This window comes from Abramis brama, assembly GCF_963993115.1.
Source record: "Abramis brama genome assembly, chromosome: 10".
In the NCBI taxonomy this organism is placed as follows: domain Eukaryota; kingdom Metazoa; phylum Chordata; class Actinopteri; order Cypriniformes; family Leuciscidae; genus Abramis; species Abramis brama.
This window is the reverse complement of record NC_139972.1, coordinates 19,462,461-19,487,942: the sequence shown is the minus strand read 5'-3', so window position 1 is coordinate 19,487,942 and position 25,482 is coordinate 19,462,461. Positions and strand designations below refer to the sequence as shown.

Genomic DNA, 25,482 nt, shown 5'->3' with positions numbered 1-25,482 from the left:
GTGACTAGTGTTTCTATCCACTGCGCTTCCGCATTTGTCAATATGTCATGCGTCAGGTCAAAGGTTACTCTTTCACCGTAAATCAATGCGTACTGCCATCTGTAGGAAGCTAGTTATTTTAGTTTATAATGTTTTAAATGTGAATATTTTTCTTACACAGACGCATCGCTTCGCTTCAGAAGGCCTTTATTAACCCCACAGAGCCGTGTGAATTACTTTTATAATGGATGAATGCATTTTTTTTGGGCTTCAAAATCTCATACTCCATCCACTGCCATTATAAAGCTTGGAAGAGCCAGGACATTTTTAATACATCTCCGATTGTATTCGTCTGAAAGAAGAAAGTCATATACATCTAGGATGGCTTGAGGGTGAGTAAATCATGGGGTAATTTTAATTTTTGGGTGAACTATCCCTTTAAATATAAAAAAATATGTGTGTGTATTTGGTTTGGTTCATGACTCTTTAACAAAAACCTTTTTAAAATCCCCATGAGAAAAATTAATGGGCAAAATACTTTAAAAAGTGGGAAGTCACTGTTACACTATTATTGATTACACATGAATAAAAAATACAGATATGTGCCGAATAACATATCACTATTTAGTTTTGGTCAACAAATATTTTCCTATCCCTATGTGGAATTGGCTTTTACCTTTCCACTGAGCTAAGAAATACTGCAATTCCCTGATGAGTCTGCATCGCAAGAAGTGGTGTGACAGCACTTTTATCCCACAGGCAGTAAAATATTTGCAGCATCATTTTCTCCACTCAAATAGTTATTGATGTTGAGACATGGTGATGTTCATGAGATTGTCCTGACACTGCAGTTTAAACACTGCTGCCAGGCAGTAAACCCTTAATATGCTTAAGAAGCCTGTCATACATCATGTCACGGGGAGACAGTACGAGCCCATGCCACAAAAGGAAATAAACTTTCACTACCTACAGATGGTGATTCTGGGGTCCCAGCAAGGCCTTGGCTCAGAAAGAGCAGAAGGCACTGTCTTATTTCACTAGCTGTGTTTTTGCCCAGATGCGGGCCCAGTCAGCAGGCTTTTACGGTCACCGATGTAATTATACAGCAGCTTAGCAGCTCAAACAATGAAACAGCCTGTTCACCATTTACAGCCTCCCAACTCCCACTCATAAAATAATATGCCAAAATCAATAAGCTTCCAGATATGTCTCGGAAGGCTGATACATCTCGGCGAGAGTACCATTCTGATGGAGCACAAATCCATCCTAACAAGCTGGGGGGGGAGAGAGGGGTTAATTGGCATGTTGGAGCTGTCCTTCAAAAGCTGGAGAGTGAACAGAACCAACTAAAGATGAATGAGACTGAGGGGGTGTCTTGATAATGCCGAGACGGCGTAACAACACAATAGCTCTCTGTCAGATGCATGTCTTTCTGCCACGAGTTTCCAGTTATGGTCGGCCAAACCTAATTATGTAAGATGAATAATTATCTGTAATATTTAGAAATCAAATCTGATCTGATTATATGCATTAGTCAAGCATTGTTGTATTGGCAAGGAAAAACATTTGCCATTCCTCCATCAGAACCAGCCATACTGGGGGGGGTGTCTATGTCGGGGCGGTCTGTTGGCAGTGGTAGAGCGGCTCCCAGGCCTAGAGAATAGTGTATATCTACAATAATTTGATTGACTGGTCTAAATGTATTATTATTAGTAGTAGGCTATTACTATTATTATTATAAATGACAATGCTGCCACTTCTCCAACTATTATTATCATGAATATTATTGTTGTTACTACCACTACTACTACTACTACTATTATTATTGTTATTATTAGTAGTAGTAGTAGTATGAATACTACTTCTACTAGTACAACTCTATTACTATTACTATGATTGTCTCAAATTGCCTCTATCTATATCACTAAAATATCCCATTGCTTAAACTTACCAATGTACCTGTATACATCACTATATCGATATATTTATATTTAGCTGTTTTCTTTTTGTGTGTGTGTGTGTGTTCTGTTTATGTCTTTCTCTCTTCTGTATGTGTATATATGTCATTGATCTTTTATCTTGTATAAGCTACTATGTTTTGTTAACTTGCAATTAATTTTTTTTTTTTTTTAAAGAACCAGCCATACTGGTTGTCGTTTCTATAAAGCCGCAAACAGATTCGTAACTATTGAAATCAAAATATTTTATCTTCAGTGGACCTATTTGCATACTAAACACAAAAGGCACTCTACCAAGCATGTCTGTGGGGAAGATCAGACTACATCTGTCCATGACAGGCCTTAGCGGCAGGGGACAGGACCATCTGACCCTCTCCAGACCTGACCATCCACAGGATCCATCTGCTCAGCCTGCAACTGACTCCACAGTACCATGTTACACACATAGGAACCCAGTCACAACCCTGCCAGGCACAGCACTCTCTCTTTGCTTCGGCCTGTTCTCATATTCATCTGCTCAAGACTCCTAAAACAAACTAAATGTACAGTATAATAGGAATGACCCATCCATTCACACTTATCTTACTCACCTCCATGTCACCTGTCCCTTCTGTCCTGCTACTCGTCTCTCTTTCGTTGACCTGACTTTTAAACATAAACATGCATTACACATTCAATATAGCCTACTAACAGTCAGTTTACCACGTTTCTCAACACAGGTTTGTGGTCAGCTTGTCACAACAAACAACTCACGACAAACTGCTATTTACATTTTTCTTGGACAAGTAAACCATAAATCAATATATCCGTCCTGTCTGAAACATATTAAAACATTGTTAAAATTGTTTAAAAAAAGTATACAAAAATGAACAATTAGCTTTGTAAAATCATTCAATTGATGTTACAACAAGCAACTAAGTTAGCTACTGGTCAAAACGTTTGCTTCTAAAAGTGAACAATAATTCCCATATAGGTAATTTGCTTTATACATATTGCTTTACACGACAGTTTAATCTATTGTTTTATACAAAAGTTTAATGTAAAAAGTAAATTTGAATAAATAGAGTAAATTACCTTTCAGACAAACAAATAATCCAAAACATTAAGCTTGAAAGTCTGGAACGGGGAGTGGAACGGAGCGACAAAAGATATTCCCTATGTGTTCTGAAATAACTTCACTCCAGATTTTCTGTTTCACTGTTGAGAAAAACCTGCTACGAACGAAAGAGATCACAAAAGATGGAGACACTGGCTTTCCAAAGTCCGATTATCGCACTACTAGATAAACTCTCATAATTTAGAACACAGAAAAGACATCCTAATAACGAATCACAGCAGGTACTACAAGCATGTAGTAACTGCGACCCCATAGTTTCGATTAACTAGTTTATGGTGTCCGGATCATGAACGAATCGTTATTTTCAATGAATCTGTTGAACCGATTCAAAAACTGTCTGAATGATTCGGACCGAATCGATGCGTGCGTGCGCATCTCAAGTCAAACCCAACTTGATATGTGAGAGAGCTGATAATAAGATATGTCTTGGAATGAACTTGGTAGTCTACTGGAAATATGTTGACGAAATGATTAAGATTATGATACTGTTTTCAACAATCATACAGAACATAGTTGGTTTAAATAAATAGCATTTTATTAAAACCTGCAAAACAATTTCAGACAAGAAAGTACATTTGTTGCATTATGTACAATTATGTTTAGGTTCTAAAGGTTTAAACAAACTGAAATTACAATAAACATCATTATTATCAAGACATATTCCTTGTGTAAACATAAATAAAGCTCATTCTGATTCTAATAAAAACACACCAATATGTGCTTTATTGTAACGTCTTTTAATAGAACACAACAGTATACAATATACAGCGGTATTCTAAATATTTACAAAAATGCCAGAGTGTATATATATATATATATATATATACACTCTGGCATTTTTGTAAATATTTAAATATATATATATATATATATATATATGAGTCATTCCACGAAACCGGTATGATTTGAGTCCCTCTGACCTTTTTAAGTCGTATTTTACCTATTGGGTCACCAAAATCTATTCTTAAAAGCTTTTTGTATCAATTGAAATGTCTCCTTTAATAAAGTTCAAAAATAATGACGTAGCCTACATATTATCTTTATATTAGAAATTATCTTGTTTTTCAGTTGACACCACCTATTTTGTCATGTCCCTCATGGACTTCTTTGAAAGTGTACTTGGAATATGAATAATATAATTAGAAAAAAGTCCATACATTTTGCCATTCCCATGAATATCTATCTGTGCTTTTATGCTGGTAATAGTTTTTTTCTAAGTAAATTCATGATTATTCATTAAAATCACATTATTTAATTCCGTCCCTCAGTAATCCCTCAACCCCGTTACACGAACCATTCTCCCCCATAAAACTAATGAACAGATCCTTATATGTGACATCAATAACAGGAATTAACATCATAGAAGTCTTCTGAACAACACTGTGTGTAGACACAGGCAAGTTACCACCCTCTTTTATAACTATAACTTATTTAGAGTTGTGATAATGTGGTCGTCAAGCTCAACGACTCAACCCCGTTACATCAAATAAAGATAGAATTCTATTACTTGTGAAAATTATCTTTGTTATTTCAAAAATATACATGATTTCTTAATACAATGAATGCCATGTACTCACTTGTTGTTCACTACATGTAGAGCAGTGGCCATTTTCAAGCAAAAAATCACACCCCTGTCACACTCAACCCCGTTACTTTTTTGCCACGAAGCGCGCGCACATGCAAAAAAACACACAAAAACATGTTCGCACAGACACACAAACACATAAAAAAAGCACACAAGTAATATGTTTTATTTTGATGACCTATTTAGTCAGTTTATAATGTTCTAATGTATTTGTTATTGTTGTTTTTCCTGCAGTCGGGTTAATAAAACTGAGTTGCAATTGCAATTTATATATGTTGTTTTTCTTGGTTACATAATGAAATACAGTGCTCATAGAAAATCTTTCAGTGAATTTGAGAAAAAAAACAACTTCTTCAACCCTGTTAACCTTAGTCTCAACCCCGTCACACCTACATTTTTATTAATTATTTTTTTTAAGTTTATGAATAAGTAATTTAATGTTTGTTGAACTTAGTCAGAAATGTTCAGAGCAATCATAAGAATACTGATTTTAGTTCAAATTCTGAAGTTAAGCCACATCTTTGATCAAAAATGATGAGGTTGCTGTCACAAAAAGTGCCCATTTCAGGCTTTAGTATAGCATAAGTGTAAAATTATATGTAAATTTTACATTTACAATTACTGAATTAGTGTGAGGGACATATGATTAATAGGAAAATGTTGATTTCATTACAAATATATTTTATAATCATATTCAGAGAGCTCCCATAGTGTCCATAACGGGGTTGAAGACTAATAGTGCCCATATCTTAAAAAAATTACCAATAATAATAGGGATTTGATGCCTGAGGTGGGAAAATATGATTTTCTGGAAGTTAAATATGCAATTAATGTTGTGGGATGTTCAGAAAAGTAATACATATAAGTAAAAAATCCCAAAATGTGTTTGTCCAAATCGTACCGGTTTCGTGGAATGACTCATATATACAGTGAGGAAAATAAGTATTTGAACACCCTGCTATTTTGCAAGTTCTCCCACTTGGAAATCATGGAGGGGTCTGAAATTGTCATTGTAGGTGCATGTCCACTGTGAGAGACATAATCTAAAAAAAAAATCCAGAAATCACAATATATGATTTTTTAACTATTTATTTGTATGATACAGCTGCAAATAAGTATTTGAACACCTGTCTATCAGCTAGAATTCTGACCCTCAAAGACCTGTTAGTCTGCCTTTAAAATGTCCACCTCCACTCCATTTATTATCCTAAATTAGATGCACCTATCTGAGGTCGTTAGCTGAATGAAGACACCTGTCCACCCCATACAATCAGTAAGAATCCAACTACTAACATGGCCAAGACCAAAGAGCTGTCCAAAGACACTAGAGACAAAATTGTACACCTCCACAAGGCTGGAAAGGGCTACGGGGAAATTGCCAAGCAGCTTGGTGAAAAAAGGTCCACTGTTGGAGCAATCATTAGAAAATGGAAGAAGCTAAACATGACTGTCAATCTCCCTCGGGCTGGGGCTCCATGCAAGATCTCACCTCGTGGGGTCTCAATGATCCTAAGAAAGGTGAGAAATCAGCCCAGAACTACACGGGAGGAGCTGGTCAATGACCTGAAAAGAGCTGGGACCACCGTTTCCAAGGTTACTGTTGGTAATACACTAATACGTCATGGTTTGAAATCATGCATGGCACGGAAGGTTCCCCTGCTTAAACCAGCACATGTCAAGGCCCGTCTTAAGATTGCCAATGACCATTTGGATGATCCAGAGGAGTCATGGGAGAAAGTCATGTGGTCAGATGAGACCAAAATAGAACTTTTTGGTCATAATTCCACTAAACGTGTTTGGAGGAAGAAGAATGATGAGTACCATCCCAAGAACACCATCCCTACTGTGAAGCATGGGGGTGGTAGCATCATGCTTTGGGGGTGTTTTTCTGCACATGGGACAGGGCGACTGCACTGTATTAAGGAGAGGATGACCTGGGCCATGTATTGCGAGATTTTGGGGAACAACCTCCTTCCCTCAGTTAGAGCATTGAAGATGGGTCGAGGCTGGGTCTTCCAACATGACAATGACCCGAAGCACACAGCCAGGATAACCAAGGAGTGGCTCTGTAAGAAGCATATCAAGGTTCTGGCGTGGCCTAGCCAGTCTCCAGACCTAAACCCAATAGAGAATCTTTGGAGGGAGCTCAAACTCCGTGTTTCTCAGCGACAGCCCAGAAACCTGACTGATCTAGAGAAGATCTGTGTGGAGGAGTGGGCCAAAATCCCTCCTGCAGTGTGTGCAAACCTGGTGAAAAACTACAGGAAACGTTTGACCTCTGTAATTGCAAACAAAGGCTACTGTACCAAATATTAACATTGATTTTCTCAGGTGTTCAAATACTTATTTGCAGCTGTATCATACAAATAAATAGTTAAAAAACCATACATTGTGATTTCTGGATTTTTTTTTTTTTAGATTATGTCTCTCACAGTGGACATGCACCTACGATGACAATTTCAGACCCCTCCATGATTTCCAAGTGCGAGAACTTGCAAAATAGCAGGGTGTTCAAATACTTATTTTCCTCACTGTATATATATATATATATATATATATATATATATATATATATATATATATATTGTAATTGCTTTTTATTGACAATCAAACAGATGCTGCAGTCCTTGGACTCCTGGAGGAAATACATTAAATTTGGCTTGGATCCTCCTGACCATTTCTCCTTGCGTATGTAAACATTTTCCCAATCCAAAAATAATATTGGAAAAGTTTTACGCCGCGATGTAATTGGCGTCATTACGTCATGACGTATACCGGTCCTTTCTTTGAATGAAACTAAATTTCATTCACTAAAAATTGTGTGTGCTATAAACCCAGAAGGCGGTTCTTACATTCAGCTGATCATGGTTACATAAGTGAAACCGGAGAACTTTGAACTACTAAAAGTAGGTCACGGCAACTTCATCGTGTTTGTGTGTCAGAAGAATCTCACGAGAGAGAACTAAAGCTGGAAATGTCGTCTGAAGTGTACGACTGCATCGTCATTGGCGCAGGGATCCAGGGGTCCTGCACTGCCTATCAGCTGGCCAAAAACCAGCAGAAAACTTTACTGCTGGAGCAGGTCGGTTACAGCATGATTTGCGGACTTATATCCCAAACGACAGCATTAAACAAATGTTAGAAAAGTAGGCTACCTATCAAGGCAGAATACTCACCCAAAGCAGTAAGAAAATTGTAAGACAGCATTAATTCTTGCATATAACATTTGGACTCCACGGTTATGGTCGGTTTTTATTATTATATTATATTATTATTGAAACAAGATAATGTTTATAAGTATTATAGTGTTCTTCGAATTCCCCCTTTTCCCCAGTTTGTTCTGCCCCACTCCAGAGGGAGCTCTCATGGCCAGACCAGGATCATACGGAAAGCCTATGAGGAAAATTTCTACATACAGATGATGCAGGAAAGCTATGAGCTCTGGGCTCAGCTTGAGGAAGAAGCAGGTGTTGAGCTGTACAGGTGAGTGCATGTACGCATCCAAGGAAGAATTATAACATTTTCTATATGCAACACACTGGAAAAACAAGTGTGCCCCACAGTCTGAGAATGGTGATGATAAGGGACTAGAATGAAAATGCTCCTTTAAAGTTATGGTGAGTGCTATGCCAGGTTTCGGTGTACAGCATGTAAAGTACTTTAAAACTTGTCATAGAACTCATTATATATTAAAGGAGCATTTTCAATCTAGTCCCTGAGCATCATCCGCAGACCGTGGGGCACACTTGTTTTTCCAGTGTCGGAGAGGTCTAATGGATCACAAGTGGATCAAGCCCACTCAGCCTTGATGCAGAATCAGTCGCCACTATCCATCTCTAGCTCTCTGATGGATGGGTCCTGATGAGAGGCCACCTGTGCCCTTGAGCATCCCAGAGACTGCTGGGCAGGGACTGAAAAATGTGTGGAAGGTTTTAAAGAATGCTGGATTTGTTCTGTTCTTTTCTTCCTATATAGACATTTGCACTACTACTAGATGGTACTTGCTTTCCACATGAGTGGCAGATGTTATTACTGGTTTGGAAGTGTCTGTTGTGTGAATGTGGGAGGTTATGCAAAGACGTTTACGCTGGATGCGTCTGTCACAAAACCCATTGGAATAAACATTCAGTGCCTTCCAAAAGTTTAAAAACACTTTTAAGCAAAGTGGGGTTTTGGATAATAATTCTGTATTATTTCTTGGAGTGGCTTGCAAAATCATTTAAGACCGGCATTAATGAATTTCTTTTTAAATATATATATCAACGTTATCTTAAATGGAAATATACACTACCATTTAAACGTTTGGGGTCAATACGATCTTTTCACCTTTTTGAAAGAAGTATCTTATTTTCACCTAGGCTGCATTTATTTGATCAAAAATACTGTAAAAACAGTAATATTGTGAAATGTTATTACAATATAAAATAGTGTTTTTATGTTAATATATTGAGAATTTTCAGCAGCCATGCCCAAGTGTCACATGATCCTTCAGAAATCAATTTAATATGCTGATTTGCTGCTCAAAAAAAGATTTATTATTATTATCAATGTTGAAAACTGTTGTTCTGCTTAATATTTTTGTGCAAACTGTGGTACATTTTCAGGATTCATTGACGAATAGAAAAAACTGCATTTATTTGAAATGGAAATCTTGTAACATTATAAATGTTTTTACTTTCACTTTTAATCAATTTAATGCATCCTTGCTGAATAACAGTATAAAATCTTACTGACCCCAAACTTTTGAATAGTATATACACATCAAAATCAGTATTATTGATTAATATCAGCACACCTTTATAGCTTTACAGTTTGCCAGTTAAGGTTATTACGCAACAGACCAATTAGAACACAGTTTAGAGATGCTTTATTATAAATAGTCCTAGTCATATTATGTATTGAATTCATTATTTAAACATACAGTAGTTTGTGTTGTCCATTATCAGTGCAAAGTCCTCACAAAATGAAATAGATTTATGCTGAAATTGTGCAAAACCCCACTTTGCCTAGGGCGTTTCCGAAAACTACAATAATATGCATATAGTTAAGAGATTGAATTAATTAAGGTGGATATCATCCCTGACACTGTTACAGTTGCTGTTATGACTCTTATTTTTGATTCATTTTCTTTTTACAATAGATGGGATTCCAGCAGATTGAACCACCAACTGTTATTTTACCCAGAGAGCTGCCAAAAAGGTCAAAATTCATAATAAAGCTGTGACAGACAGCACAGTGATAGATTTAGCTTCAGTTAAAGTGTGCAACGAAGGTCAAAATAAATGAGGATTCTGCAATTACAGACGTTCCTAACGAGACAAGATTAGAGGTAGTTAAAAACAGCAGGCAGATTTAAGGTTGTGTAAGGAAATGATTCTATGCATGTTTGATTCGGTCAGTATTAAAATGACAAATTGAAAGTACATATTTTAAACACTAATTTATCTCAGAAAGGATCTTGCCCCACCATTATGTGACCTGACCCTTTTGCTATTAAGGACAAGGGCATTGACAAATGTTGCATGGAGTCCTTCTTTCAGTGTCCCAAATCAAACACACACACACACACACACACATACGCAGTGGGGGATTCAGTCATAAAAATCTCTGATGAATGACTTGGACCTGTGAACTCGTGCTGCCCATGCATCATGATGGCTGGCAGATGAAGTAGGCCTTGAAAAACAGTATCCACAGAAAACAGCACGACCATCTATCACGCATTGTTGATTTAAAACCTGTGTTCCCAACCTCTCATCCATAGTGCCATAACTCCAAACATTAAGACACCTGCATCACAAGCAGGCGCATACGGCAATTTACACATGCCTCAAAGCACTTCCACTTCTAAATCAAGGTGCAGCTGTTCAACATGGACACGTAAGTCATCTCATGCACTTCCCTTCGCAGGCGCACAGGCCTACTGGTTATGGGTCCCGAGAACAGCGAGGGTTTCTCACGCCTACAGGCCACGATGCAAAGCCACAAGATTCCCAGAGTGGTTTTGGAGAAGCAGGAGTTCAGGCAGCACATTCCCAATGTGAATCTCACCGACGGGAACGGAGCGCTGATAGACACCAATGCCGGGGTGTTGTATGCGGACAGAGCCCTCCGAGCTGTTCAGGTCAGCTGATCATATACACTACTGTACAAAAGTTCAGGGTCTGTAAGATTTTTTGCTAGAGATTGATACTTTTAATCAGTAAACACACATTAAGTTGATCACAAGTGACGGTAAATCATTTATAATGTTACAAAAGATTTTTATTTCAAAGAAATGCTGTTCTTTTTAACTTTCTGTTGTATCATGACTTACATAACTTTAATGATTTACACAGAAAAATATTAAGCAAAACAACTATTTTTGATATTGATCAAGAAATGTTTCTTGAGCACTAAATCAACATATTAGAAGGATGAAGGATCATGTGACATTGAAGACTGGAGTAATGATGCTGAAAATTCAGCACAGAATAAATAAATAAAAAGTAAAATATATTAAAATACAATAAATTAATATTTCATTATACGACTTTCATTATATTACAGTGTTTGACAGTATTTTAACTGAATAAAGTATTCTTGCACGTAAAAATCTTCTTAGTGATCCCAGACTTTTGAAAGGTAGTGTAAAAAGAGATTATTTTTTTTTCTTGTTTCAGTGAATCATATTATTAAAATATTTATTTAAAAAATCTCCAGGAGGCTGTTGGAATGTCACACGTCAATCTTATATTTAGCCTGGCAGCTCATAGCTATCAGATGCTCATCTAATTATGTATGCAAAACGAATACATTTGCTAGCATTCCAAAACCCCGCTTTGGACCGATTGTGTTTTATCACATCCTTACAGAAGCATCACTGAAATGTTCTCCTCATGGGAGCCACAGAATCCGTTTTAGCTCACTGTAGCAGTTGGCAAAGAGGCATACAGACTGAAAAAGAATAACATGATATGACTTTCGGGTATAATTTCAAGTGTAGACTTTTTTATTTGACATTTTAGATTCTCTTTTTATGATAAATGCTGTTATTATTATTCAAATTGTCATTTCGGTTGCCAGATAAGAGTGCTCAGCTCTGTTAAAGCAATTCAAGTAGTGTGAAATAAATTCAGTGTACTGTGGAAATAAATCTCTTAGTGTGTGAGACTCCTAAACTTTCACTGAGAGAAATGTTCATGTACATAACTGTACTTCAGTGTCGCCTTCACTGTGCTTTTTAAAGCTCTCGAAGATAAGATATGGCTGCAAAACTTGCTTGTTAAAGGCTCCTTACACCCTATCTAGGGAATATGGCCATGCACTTTTATACACAATGCCTCTCTGGATTCAATAAGCTCTGCCTACAGCAGCTACAGAGTGCAGTGATAAGCTCCCTGTTGGCTCTCACTAAGAAAACTCTATTATCTCTTGCCCGAATCTGACCAGATCTTTTCAGTTTTAACTGATCCCCGTTGACATCTCTCTGTGTCAAACTCAGCCCCTGTTAAATTTGAACCAGGCTCTCCTCGCTGCTCTTATTAGGGGTTTCTGTCTGAGATGAGCTGTTTTGAAGAAGTTTCGTCTATGCAGTAAAGTTGAACATCCTGTAGTCAGATTGAAGCGCTTTAATCTGCTTGTGCATGTGGTGTTTGTCTGTGTGTGTTCTCTCAGAGGCTCTTTCAATCCAGTGAGGGTGTGATAAAGGACGGGGAGAAAGTGATCGACATTACGCCTGGCGCTGTGGTCACTGTAACCACAGGCTCTGGAGTCTACAGAGGGAGAAGCCTGGTGATCACAGCTGGACCCTGGGCTAACAGACTACTGACACACACTGGACTGCAGCTGCCACTCAAGGTGCATACATACTGTACTGTCATCTTCCTTCTTTCATTTACTCACCCTTTCATTCATTCATTCATTCTTTCATTTACTCACCTACCTACCTTTTATTTTGTCCATCCATCCATCCATTCATTCTTTTATTTACTCATCTTTCTTTCTTTCTTTCACTCACCTACTTTCTTTTTTATTTCAACCATTCACCTTTCATGCATTTTTCATGCATCCATGAATGATTAAATTAATCTTTCATCCATCCATCCATCCATCCATCCATCCATCCATCCATCCATCCATCCATCCATCCATCCATCCATCAGTTTCTTATATTTCTTTCTTAACCTACTTACCCTCTTTATTTTGATAATTCATGTATTCATTCATTCTTTCATTTATTTGCTTTTCCATCCATCCATCCATTCATTTTCTCACCTTTTCTTTCTTTCTTTTTTATCTCTCGTTTACTCACTAGTCACTTTTTTATCCATCCATTTAATTTTTCTCTTACATAATTTATTTTTTATTATTATTTCTTTCTTGCTTGCTTTCTTTCTTATGTGATTAATTACTCACCTAGTAACATTACATCTTTCATTAATTCATACATTCTTTTGTCATATTTTTTCTTTACCTACTTACCATCTTTACTTTGTCAATTCATTTATTCTTTCTTTAATTTATCTTCTTTTTACATCCCTTCATCCATCCAATAATTTTCTCACCTTCTTTCTTCCGTCCATCCGTCCGTCCGTCTGTCCATCCATCCATTATTTCATTAAATATTTCTCACCTACATATTTTTTTCTTTGGTTCTTTCAGTTACTCATCTAAACACATTATTTTTTCATCTTTCCATCCATCCAGTTGTTATATTTCTTTCTTCACCTACTTACCCTCTTTGTTTCATCTGTTCATTCATTAATTTTCTCAATTGCTCACTTTTTCAATCTATCTGTTCATTCACCTTCTTCCTTTCTTCCATCCATCCATCATTTAATTTTTCTCACCTATAATTTCTTTCTTTCTTTCTTTCTTTCTTTCTTTCTTTCTTTCTTTCTTTCTTTCTTTCTTTAGGCATCATGGAACAATATATCAGTGTGAAATGTCTGGGTTTGGATAACAAGTTCTGAATAATGTGAGCGTGGGAATATATAAAGCATATTGACTACCAGCCATAGCTTGTGAAACACACACAGCCACGTATAGATTGATCTGGATTACACCCCTGGGCAGAATGAAAAGTGAGTTATTTGTGAATGTACAGAAACCACCTTTTACTCACCTCCCAATCCTATAAACAGCTCCCAGAGTCTCCAGCCCACAGAGATCTCTTATGTGTCACACGCCACGAGAGAAGTGATGGAAAAAGTACTCTGTGTTAGTTAAACTCCGAATTGGACCTAGAATTGGAATTGCATTTTTCAGGATAGCACAGGCTTGAAAGTCTGCGCTTGGGTGAGCACGACAATATATGAGCAATGAATTTTTGCACTGGTGAATTTTTATGGTCTCTGAATGAGAAGAGAGGCTGGAATTTTCTGAGCTACCGAATCTTCACTCCTTATTACATTTACCCTGATGTGTGCTCAATATCAGTGTTTATATTCATTTTAATTTACATGCTGTTTTTTATCTGTAATATGGGTCATTTATTTTTGTGCAGGTTGTAAAGATTAACGTATGCTACTGGAAGGAGAAGATCCCAGGCACCTATAGTGTCAGCCAACGTTTTCCATGTTTTATACAGATGGAGCCGAAAGAGGGGGAATATGACATTTACGGCCTCCCGTCCAATGAGTATCCAGGACTAATGAAGGTGAGTGACAGCAGGGTTGCTGTTTTTTTTGTTTTTTTTAAAGAACAGGTTTGGTTGGAGCCATGGCCAAGTGGTTATCTAGCTTGTGGTGCTCAGATTGAAGTCTGGCTTGCGTCATTCCAGATCCTGTCAGTGTTGTTATAGATTCCTAAAACTAAAACTATTAATAATAGTTTCCATTCAATGAAAAAAAGCTGAAATAAAATATAAATATGACATGAACAACTTAAAACACTTAAAACGAAAATTAGCTACTGAGATATCTGAGATAAGTTTAAGTTGAAGTACTAAAATCTGAAATAAAAATAAATTAAAGCCAAATAGAAATATATATTTAAAAAATGCAACAAAAACACATAACAAAATTAAACAAAAATAAACAAAAAATTAAATATAAAAATAAAAGCTGATTTAAAATATTAATAAATACTATAATAGAATATAAAAATAAATAAATAAATAAATAAATAACCCTGGTTCCTGTCCATGACATGTTTCACAAAAAAAAAAAAGAAATGGACAAAAAGGTCAAAATACAGTACAGTTTAAAATACAGTTTAAACCACATCTTTAGGGACCGTTCACACAGAACTTGTTTTTTTTTTTTATTGCACCACGCCACTTTTCCATTGTTTTCTATGTAAACACGCTAGACGGACGTGTTTGACCATTACACTCGCGTCTCACATCTTTTGCAACAAAATGGGGCTCTCAAGTTAAAAGTTGTTAAACTTTTAAAAAATTCATCTCAAGACCTTGTGGTGTTTTTTTCTTTCCACTGACCTGTGTCTCGTGTTTTTAACTGCAAAAACACGTTCTGTGTGAATGGCCCCTTAGCCTGCTCTTCTATTTGTCCCATGTTTTTCATTTAAAAAAGCTCTTCTCCTTGGCAACAATAGATATAGCCTACTCTAAACCACCATAACAATATGTACCACAGACCATTGCGTTACTGTAACCGCCTGCCCACATCTCATAAAAAAGCCACAAAGATTTAACACCATAGTGTTTCATCCTTTGTTGATTAATCCACAATTCCCTCATGTAGCAATACAGTACACATCCACACTCAGAGAGCTTTCAGGGACCGAGTACATCAGTGACTCTATAGCTCTCCGAATGGATACACAGTCCTTGATGCTTTTACAGAAGCAGAGAAGAAGCACTCTCCTCTGGTCTGTGTTCTCCTGGTACTAATGGCTCAGTTTCAGTATGCAGGAGAGCCCAGCAGGAGTCTTCAGTCTCATCACACTTAGCAAGGCTGAATGGGAGAGCACAGATGGCTGTGTCATGTTAGATGCATTATGTCTGCTCTAGTCGCTGGAGCCTGCCTTCTGCACGTATATCTGCTGCTCCTCCAAGCATAGCGAGCGGTGGATCACAGATCCGTAATGTATCATAGGTCAGTTTGGCTTTATGGATCATAGTGTGCGTGCATGTGTCTGAGCAGGTGTGTTACCACATGGGCAGCGAGACTGAACCGGATGAGCGAGATAAACAGACGGATAGAGGCGACATCGATATTCTCATGCGCTACATCACCCGCTGTCTCCCTGGGCTGGTGCCAGTGCCCGCTGTGGTGGAGAGTTGCATGTACACGGTGAGTGACTTCATTGCTTGTCCTTAGGTGCCATCACTGATCTGCCACTGTGTGCCCCAGACCAAACTTTCTTTCTCACTTAAGGAGAGAAGAAGGATACCGTATTTGAATGCATGGCTCATATTTTATTCTGACATGGCATTTGATTAAACGATTGCTGGAACTGAACCAAGCCATTCATTTCAGTTCTACATGGGTTTGAAAATGATTTTTTCTTCTGACATGACCTGATATGGTGAAAAGTGATTAAAGCTATTTCTTTCATGTAAATCGGACTTTTGTCCTAATCAGACATGACCATGATGACAGGATATTTTGTGGGATGCTTGATTTCTTTTTCAGAACTTTTTTCAGTCCATTTTACAGTGAACCTCAAAAATTTACAATTCAGCAAATTTTAACCCCACCCCCAAACCCATTCTCATTAATGTAAGGCAAAATACAGTGTCATAAAAAAAAAAAAAATGTAAAAAAAACTTTTTAAAGGGGTCGTGACATGAGAAATCAAAATTTCCTTGATCTTTTGTCATATAAGAGGGAGAGGTCTTTGTACCATTAAAACATTCTGCAAGTTTCATAGTTTAAAACATCCTCCTCATTATAAAAAAAAAAACATTTAACCAAGCTCCAAAACCAAAAATGGTTATGTTGAATGTGTGATCTCACATGACTACCCTCTAAAGCGAGACATTTACAATAGTTTTACATTATCAAACCATAAGCCCCACCCAATGACGTTCAATCTGACACTTATAATCACTGACTCTGTCTACACTGGATACAGAAGCCCATTTAATGTTTGTTGACGACCAATTACTTGTCGCATCACATCTGAGTGGGTCACAGTGTTAGCCTCTCATTGAAAGGCACATTATGCAAGTTTCGCCGCAAGAGGTCGCTTATTCAAAACAATAACAAAGGCGTAGCTTAATGACGGCGTGAATGAGCGTGGAATCATGGGAGTTGTCGTCTTCACCTCCACAGCCGATGGAAAGCAATCCGACGGGACTCAGGCAGAAATCATGTTCATGGATGAGCTAATGTATTAAAGTTTTTTTTACGTTACTATGGTATGAAGCAGGGTGGGGCCAAGAGCCGTGGGAGCGGCTCGAGTCCCATGGAGGAGATTTTATTACGCTTATATGCCACAGTCGGCCGTTCGTTTTGTTGTTTATGTTTATTTCACGATTAAAGTTACCTTTAACGTTTGACGGTTACCGCCTTCTTCTTCCCTGAACTTAAAGTTTGTTAGAGTTACGTTTGACCACTTTAAATTCACATTATTTTATTTTATTCTAATGAAACAGCTGCAAGAGCTGAATTACTACTCATACAGGTCACTTTATTTGACAAATTAAATATTTGGGTTATTGAATATTATAACGCAGTGCTTTACTTGTTCGATATTGATCGATATTGGAATATCATATTAATAAAAGCTGGATGACTTCTGTTGCTAAATGCATGCAATTCATTTTAAAATATAGTGTATGGCAGAGAAAATGCTGTATTAATGTTACTACAAATAAAGCTCTTTCTGATTATGCCATGTTAACCACAAAATAGTATTGTTTCTGAGGCACAGTACAAACATGTTACTCAAGAAAACAAGAGATTCAAAAAATAAGAACCATGCTGTGTAAGAAGCATGTTGAGCTACTGTATATAACAATGATTCGTTTTCTGTCCATAAGGTATCCGAACAGTTGCTCAACTGTCTAATAAAAAATCTAAAAATGGGAAATCGAGGGTAACACGGATATGACATTGACGCAATGACACAAGCTGTTACACTGGTTAAAATTGCACAAAAAAATGGGATAATGTAAGTTCACAAGTCAACAAAATATGTAACATTGATCTAGTGGTTTTTGGATATTTTAATGCCTTTGATGCATCAGTACATCAAAAAAGTAAATTCTCTCAAAGCAGGTTTTCAGTTTTTAGCATGACCAAGCATCCATCCAGATGGGTGAAATGAAAAAATAATACAAACACAGCTTACAAATGCAAGATGCAATCACATCAAACATGAAAAGGACAGTGGTGATGCAACACAACCTAAATCCTTTATGAACTACCCTATCAGGAGATCCACAGAAAGTCTGTGAGCACACCGAGATAGAGTTCAGTATTAAAGCAAGAAACTGAGTGGAACATTATAAAGCAGTTTTCTAGAAGCATGCTGCACAGAGCTGTCTTCTTCGATACAATTTACAGAACAGAGCAACATCTCAGTCAGCCAACCACTGTATCGATTACTTTCATACTTCAAAGGAAAAATATACAAGTGGCTCGAAATGAATCAAAACCATCATTTCTGCTGAACCGGTCTCTGTTTGTAGTAATCAGAAATGACATTTGTTTAGGATGAAGTGAAAAAGCGTCTTTAGAAACAAAACAACTGTTCAAAAGTTTGGGGTCGGTAAGATTTTTCAATGTTTTTGAAAGTAGTCTCTCGTGCTCATCAAGGCTGCATTTATTTGACATGGTAAAAAATAAAAAAAATAATTACAATTAAAAGATCAGGTTTGAGTATATCTAACATGTAATTTATTCCTATGATTCAGCATCATTACTCCAGTCTTCAGTGTCACATGGCCCTTCAGAAATCATTCTAATATGCTGATTTAGTGCTCAAGAAAAATTTACTGTTTTATTATTATTATTATTATCAAAACTGTTGAGCTGCTTAATATTTTTGTGGAAACTGTGATGCATTCTCTTATGAATAGAAAGTTCAAAAGAACATTTGAGTTTATTTGAAATAGAAATCTTTTCAGAGTATCAATGTAAACGTTTTTACTGTCAATTTTGATCAATTTAATGTGTCCTTGCTGAATAAAAGTATTAATTTCTTTCAAAACAACCTTTGAATGGTAGAGTACTATATGTCCTAACAAAGTAGTTAAAATTAAAGTTTGTCTTTCCTCAGTCAATTTGTTCATCTCTTAAGCTTATCTTTAATTTTTAAGCTCAGTTCAAACAGCGCTTATAATTCATGCCGTGTGCATGTTCATAGTACGGAAAGGTCAAATATTTGCAGAAATAATTACAATCTAGTCTTGATGTTTAACATTCCCCTGCTTCGTTGTTTGTAGGTCACACCAGACCACCACTTTGTCCTTGATTCCCACCCAACCTACGGCAACATCATCATCGGTGCTGGATTCTCAGGTCAGTTCGAGCTCTAATGAACTCTGTACACTCCCGTCCCTGTAAAACACAGGCACACAGTCACAAAGACTCGGAGAGGTGTCTTAACTTTTTAATGAGGGAATGGAACAGGGCGCTGGTGAAGGACAGGAAGCGAAGCCCCCAGTGCGGGGGTCTTTTTATCGTTTAATTAAAGGCGGTTGCTGGCTCCCCAGGCTCCTGCGTGCTCCCGAACCCGCCTCTCAGGGGGCCAAAGGGTTCACCTGACATTTGTTCCATCTGTTCACATCACCTCCTCCTTAGACTAATTATGGGGCTAATTAAATTCCGCTGGTAATCACTTCAGAGAAGCGCTGGTTAGCAGCACGGGGCGCGGATAGTGGCGTTTGGTGGAAGAAGGGGTTAGGAAGAGAAATTCAGTATTATGGCGGCACTGTGTAGCTATTCATCTTGTGATGCATTGTCTCCAGTTAAAGGAGCTGCTTTGGAGGTGTCACAGGAAGCATTGTGTGGCTGCCTCACTTTACCGGTACCGTCCCATTGCTCTGGCACATCGCGCACTAATGATTTATGACATATATTCTTCTGCCTTAATAATACATTACAACTCTGATAGGAGCAGAGGAATGCTCACTATTAACCTCTCCCTGCCTCTTCTCATTTTATTGTCTACCATAATGACAGTGCTTCGCCTTCCCGCTGCTCTCCTGCACTCGGCGCAGCTGTTGTATTTGCGGCTTGGGAAAAACTAAAGGGTGCGAATTGGATCAGTTTCAGGGGCAAACACACAAACTACAGAGTTTGGGCGGGAAGCTGCCCTTCTTTCCATTCGGAATTTGTCTCAAGCCAATCTCCGAACTCAAGGCCCTCCAGTTGCCATGGATACCCAGTCACATCAGTGGGGTTTAAGCAAGAACAGAAGACCCTCCACGCGCACATCTGCCGGTTGAAGCCATATCCACTCACAGACCAGCCTTGCAGACTTCAAACAGCCACCCCATCCGCAAAGGCAAGAGCTAAGAGAGCGTCGGGAGAAGAATGCAGTGCATTTTAAACATCTCACCCAGCTCCATCTCCATCTCTTTCTTAAAGGGATAGGTCACCTGAAAATTTCAATTCTGTCATGTACTTCTTTCCTCTGTGGAGCACAAAAGGAGAAATTCTAAAGATTGTGCTGGTTGTTCTGTTCCATGCAGTCACTATAAATGGGGACTGAAGCTTTTTCAAAAACATCCAAAGGTATTATAAAAGCAGTTTTTACAATCCATGTCTTCTAAAGTCATAGAATAGTTTTTTTGTGAGGAACAGACTGAAATTCAATCATTATTCACTCGTGATTTGAATTTGAGAATCGTATCAGTTTGATTCATGGCTAGTTTTGTGAACCTAATCAGCTGATTCATTGAAAAGAAAATCAATTCACTATTTTTTCATGAATCAGATATTATTATTATTATGCCCATTAACTCAGGGATGGATGATATCAAGATTTTCAGTAGATATAACTTAAATTTCAGTCTGTTTCTATCAGATGGATTCAGATTTGTTTTTTAAATAAAATAACTGCAGCCTTGGTGAACATAAGAGACTTCATATAAAAACATTGAAAGATCTTACCGACCCCAAACTTTTGAACTGTAGAGTACATTATTATTTCTGAAAGAAAGATTTGTATGGAATGACATGAGGATGAGTAATAATGACAGAATTTTCATTTTAAGCTAAATATATCTCTTTAACACAACAAAAAATAAAACATACATGTAGAGAACCATGCTATAATGAAGCCTCTGATAGTCCACTCCCTTCAATAAAGGAGAACAATTTTCTTAATGTACTGTACAATTTTGCCAAAACCCACCCAAAAATTAAACGTCCCATGACAGCAGGTGTGATGGTGCCAGCATTTTTTCTCTCTCTGTCTCTATGCTCTCTCATGCAAAGGCTTTCTGAGTCAGACCGTGGACGACAGATAATGGCTATTTATAGAGGTCCGTTGTTCATTCCCGTGAGGTGCGGTTCTTTTACCCCAGTGGATTGAATGAATGTCAACTCCATCCTATGATGATTCACCTCTCAGTTAATTTGATTTATTAATTTTTTTCCTCATTCTTTCTCCACAGGCCACGGCTTCAAGTTCGGCCCTATCATAGGGAAGGTGCTCTCTCAATTGGCCATGGGGCAGGTTCCCTCACACAACCTCTCACCTTTCGGTATTAAACGTTTCCAGTCCCATGCCAGATCTTCACTTTAAGTCCAAGACCCTACAATGACAAAGCTGCATTTAATATAATAATAAAACAGAATGTTAATGTCTGATTAACTGTGCTTAACCCTAACCATAACACTGTAAGGAGGCATGGTGGTCACAACGATTTTGCCAAGACATGTTCCTGGGTTGACATATTTTGTTGATCCTAGAACAACATTCCTGTCCGAAAATGTAGTCCTAACCCTAGCCCTACCACTAAACCTAACCCTATCCATAACTAATTGGAAAATATCAATAGAAACTATAATAGTATCTCAATTATACTAAACAACACTGACTCGACTACAAATTTATCAGAATGCCCATCCTTTCATGAGATCTCTTACATCTACTTTGCACTTCATCAAGCTGTTTTTGAATGCAAAAATATGGATTATGTGTACACCACCCTAATGTGATTATATGAAATGGGATTAACCATTTTAAATAAAAATAAAAACCAACCTCATCTTCTTCTACATCGTAGTATTAATAAACCAGTTCTTCTGTATGGTGCCATTTTTTTTATATCCTTTTAGTCCTTTTTTCTCACTAATGAACAAACTTGTAAATATTACTCAGTTAGCCAGCAAAATTACTGGTGTTTCAACTTAGTTTATGTGCGTGTTTAGTCATTCATGATCCGTAAAGTGTTGACAATTATACATGACTCTGATCATCCACTTCATCAATATTTTACCCCCCTCCCTTCTGGCCGTATACCCATGTGTAGAAAGGCTAGTTATAAGAGCTTCATCCTTCCATACGGGTTTTAAACAAACCATGCAATGCACAGAGAGGATCAGCCACTGGTGTGCTACGCCTTTGTCAATGTTTGTAATTTGGTGTGTTAATTATTGTATAATTTTGTATAAGTCTGAATGTTCTATGTGTCTTTATTATGTATGCACCACTGTGGAAAAGAAGTTCCTCTTTGAGGACAAATAAATACATCATCAATTAAAAATGGCTGTTTTCCCCATTAATGTTCATGTAAAAAGCCTGCTGAGATTCCTCTAACTTTCATGAAAACCCAATGCCTTCAGGAGAAGGATGACGGATCAATAACCTCCAATGCTGATCGCAAGAGTAAGTCCGCCATGTTTCAACATCTGCTACACTGACAAGGGAGCCATTAGCCTCCTGCAATGAGTTTGTAACAGTATCGTCTGATTCCATCTGATTGTGAAGGCATTCATCTGTGGCCAACAGCATTAAAATTAAAGTGCACACTTGTCAGTTTTTATGATTTTACACATTACTCCTCCTCGATACCTCGGCGAAGGAGGTCTGGTGGCAAACGGGGCGTATTGTTAAAAAGACATCAGCCGTTGAGCTATTTGTCTTTGAGAAGTCAGTGTCATTTGTTGACTTGCTGCCTGGACCCATTTTCCCCTGTAAACATGTTAATCACTAATCAGGCAGCCTTTTACTCTAGGCGTCCACCGGCACCATCAGGGGGAATGAGGAAATTATACAATGTGACAGCAGGTTAGCAGGGGCCCCATTCATCCTCCTGGTTAGAAGTTAGCGTGCATTGATAGTATTAGTGTATTGATGGCCGTATTAAAATGCCATCAAACATGCAGGAGCTAATGTTTATCACCTCCGATGAGAGCGAACGTGATGCCATGAGAGCGTCAGGAGTTATTGTGAAGGCAAAGGCTTCATTGTAGTGAGGTTTAATGAATGCAGCTCCAGGCCTCTTCATTGCCTCGCTTATGCGTGGAAGGGTCATTTCCGTGGCTTGGGTCTAAAGGAGAGCTTTTTTCCTAGAAAAGTCAAAATAGCTCGCCAATGATAAAGGAGATGTTTAATGATTGGGGAGAGAGAGAGAGAGAATCAGGTTGTTCGCTGGTAAACGTGCAGGTGCAGGATGCCTAAAGGAAGAAGATTTTTATATATACTTTAAAATGTAATTTATTATTGTGATGGCAAAGCTGAATTTTCAGCATCATTACTCCAGTCTTCAGTGTCACATGATCCTTCAGAAATCATTCTGATTTGCTGCTCAAAAAACATTTCTTATTATTATCCATGTTGAAAACAATGCTTCACAGAAACCAGGAAACCATTTTGTTTATTTTCAGAACTCTTTGAGGAATATAAAGTACAAAAGAACATCATTTATTTGAAATAGATTTGTAGATTCTGTCTATTACACTAACATTACACATTCAACTTGTAGTATTACAGAATTCATTTCGATGAACAGAAATAGAAATGTCTTGATGCATGCAATAGAGGGTTAAAGCAGAATTCTGATGCCAATCTATCTAGTGTTTTTTCATCAGCCGCCACTTCATAGCAGAGAGGAGGATGACGAAGACAACTAACTCAATCTCAAAACTCATAGAAACAAGTACAAGCTGCTGTTTTTCTTATAATCATATCACTCTTGATGTTTCCCTCTCTCAAATATTGCCCTCTCCAGGGAATTGGCAAAAAAAATTGGCCCTCTGGAAGTTGTCAATGTATCGAGTTGACATGCGAGTTGGATGAAGAAAAGCGCACATTGACTGACAACAGAGACAGAAAGGCTTGTGTCGCTATGGTGATGAGAGATGTTTACCTCTGTAAAGGACTGGACAGATTGAACAGGGGGTTTAATTTAAGCACAGGGCTCAAACCGCCTGCCTGTGATTTGGATTGTCCTTGACTGAGGATGCATCATGACATTGCATCATATAAGCAACACATCATCTCAAAAAATGAAAATGAAACAAGTTGTAGTTTTATTTTGAGCTGTCATATTTCTCTCTTGCTTGTTTTTGCACCATTTGTCATTTAGTAATGACTATTAATTTCTTCACTAAGAAAATGGAAAGTATCAGAAATACAATTGTAAATGTACAACCTTTGACAGCAGTTTATGATTCAGCCTCAATTATCGCCCCTCAAGAACAACTAAAGTGCTTTACAAGGACAGGAAGAGCTAAATAAACTTATTACATCTAAACCAACTACAAGCTTACTAGATCATATACCCACTACTGAAAGAGTTGTTACCTGCAGCAGACGTGCCCCTTCTCAATATTATTGTCCCAGGACCTTTTAAGCTGGCAGTTATTAATCCCCTCATTAAGAAACTACAACTAGATCCAAATGAATTGGCAAATTACAGACCCATTTCAAATCTTCTGTTTTGTCTAAAATACTAGAAAAAGTTGTGTTCGATCAATTGTGCAAAAAACAAATAAAGATATCTATGAAAAATTTGAGTTGGGATTCAGGCCTTATTACTTACTTTTAGCTTCTGACCAAGGTTGCATCTCAATACTAGTTTTACTTGATCTCAGTTCTGCTTTCGACACTATACATCATGACATTACACTGGTATTCAGGGACAAGCATTTAGGTGGTTTAGATCAGACCGTTACCATTTTGTTTCTTTAAACAGGGAATTATGCAAGGTAACATCAGTAAATTATGGAGTGCTGCAAGGATCTGTGTTAGGCCCTCTGCTATTTTCAATATACATGCTGCCCTTGGTAATATTACTAGAGAGCATGGAATTAGTTTTCACTGTTATGCCGATGATACTCAGTTATACATTTCATCATGACCTGATAAAATCTCTAAATTATCCAATATCCTATGACCTCTAGATTACTGTAATGCATTACTAGGTGGTTGTCCTACATCCTCAATAAACAAGCTACAGTTAGTCCAAAATGCAGCTGCTAGAGTTCTTACTAGGTCAAGAAAATATAATCATATAACACCAATTTTATCATATACACTGGTTACCTATTATGTTCCGTAACGATTATAAAGTATTGCTACCTACCTATAAGGCCCTAAATGGTTCAGTTCCTGTGTATTTAACCGCTCTTCTGTCTCCCTACAATCCATCACGCTCTTAAAGGTCACAAAACTCTGGACTTTTGGTAGTACCTATCTAAGTCCACTAAAGGAGGGGGAGCGTTTTCACATTTGGCTCCTACACTCTGGAATAGACTTTCTGATAATGTTCAGTCTCCCACTTTTCCCACTTTAAATCTAGATTAAAGAAACATCTCTTTAGCCAAGCATTCAAATAATACATCTCATAACCTTATACTCCAGTTATATCAGATGAAGTGCACATGATTATCTTTTTGCTTGAAATATTATGGACAGCAGCTACGCTGATTATTTTCCTTGCTTTTCGGTTTCTAACTCGGGATGCCAACTAGATATTATGCCAGCTCGAG

The 25,482-nt window shown here is 37.5% G+C and overlaps 1 protein-coding gene across 2 annotated transcripts; it reads left to right on the top strand.

Annotated features, from left to right (window-relative positions):
- Positions 1-7,515: 7,515 nt before the first annotated feature.
- On the top strand, positions 7,516-22,248 carry pipox (pipecolic acid oxidase). Of its 2 annotated transcripts, none has more exons than XM_084127022.1 (8): positions 7,516-7,721; positions 7,974-8,122; positions 10,550-10,763; positions 12,296-12,478; positions 14,127-14,279; positions 15,730-15,879; positions 18,981-19,056; positions 21,159-22,248. In XM_084127022.1, the coding sequence occupies exons 1-8, from the start codon at positions 7,614-7,616 to the stop codon at positions 21,287-21,289; spliced, it is 1,164 nt and encodes a 387-aa protein (XP_083983148.1). In that variant the 5' UTR covers positions 7,516-7,613; the 3' UTR covers positions 21,290-22,248. The 2 variants fall into 2 exon arrangements, with proteins under 2 accessions (XP_083983148.1, XP_083983149.1); XM_084127023.1 differs by having other exon boundaries at positions 7,534-7,883.
- Positions 22,249-25,482: the final 3,234 nt, after the last annotated feature.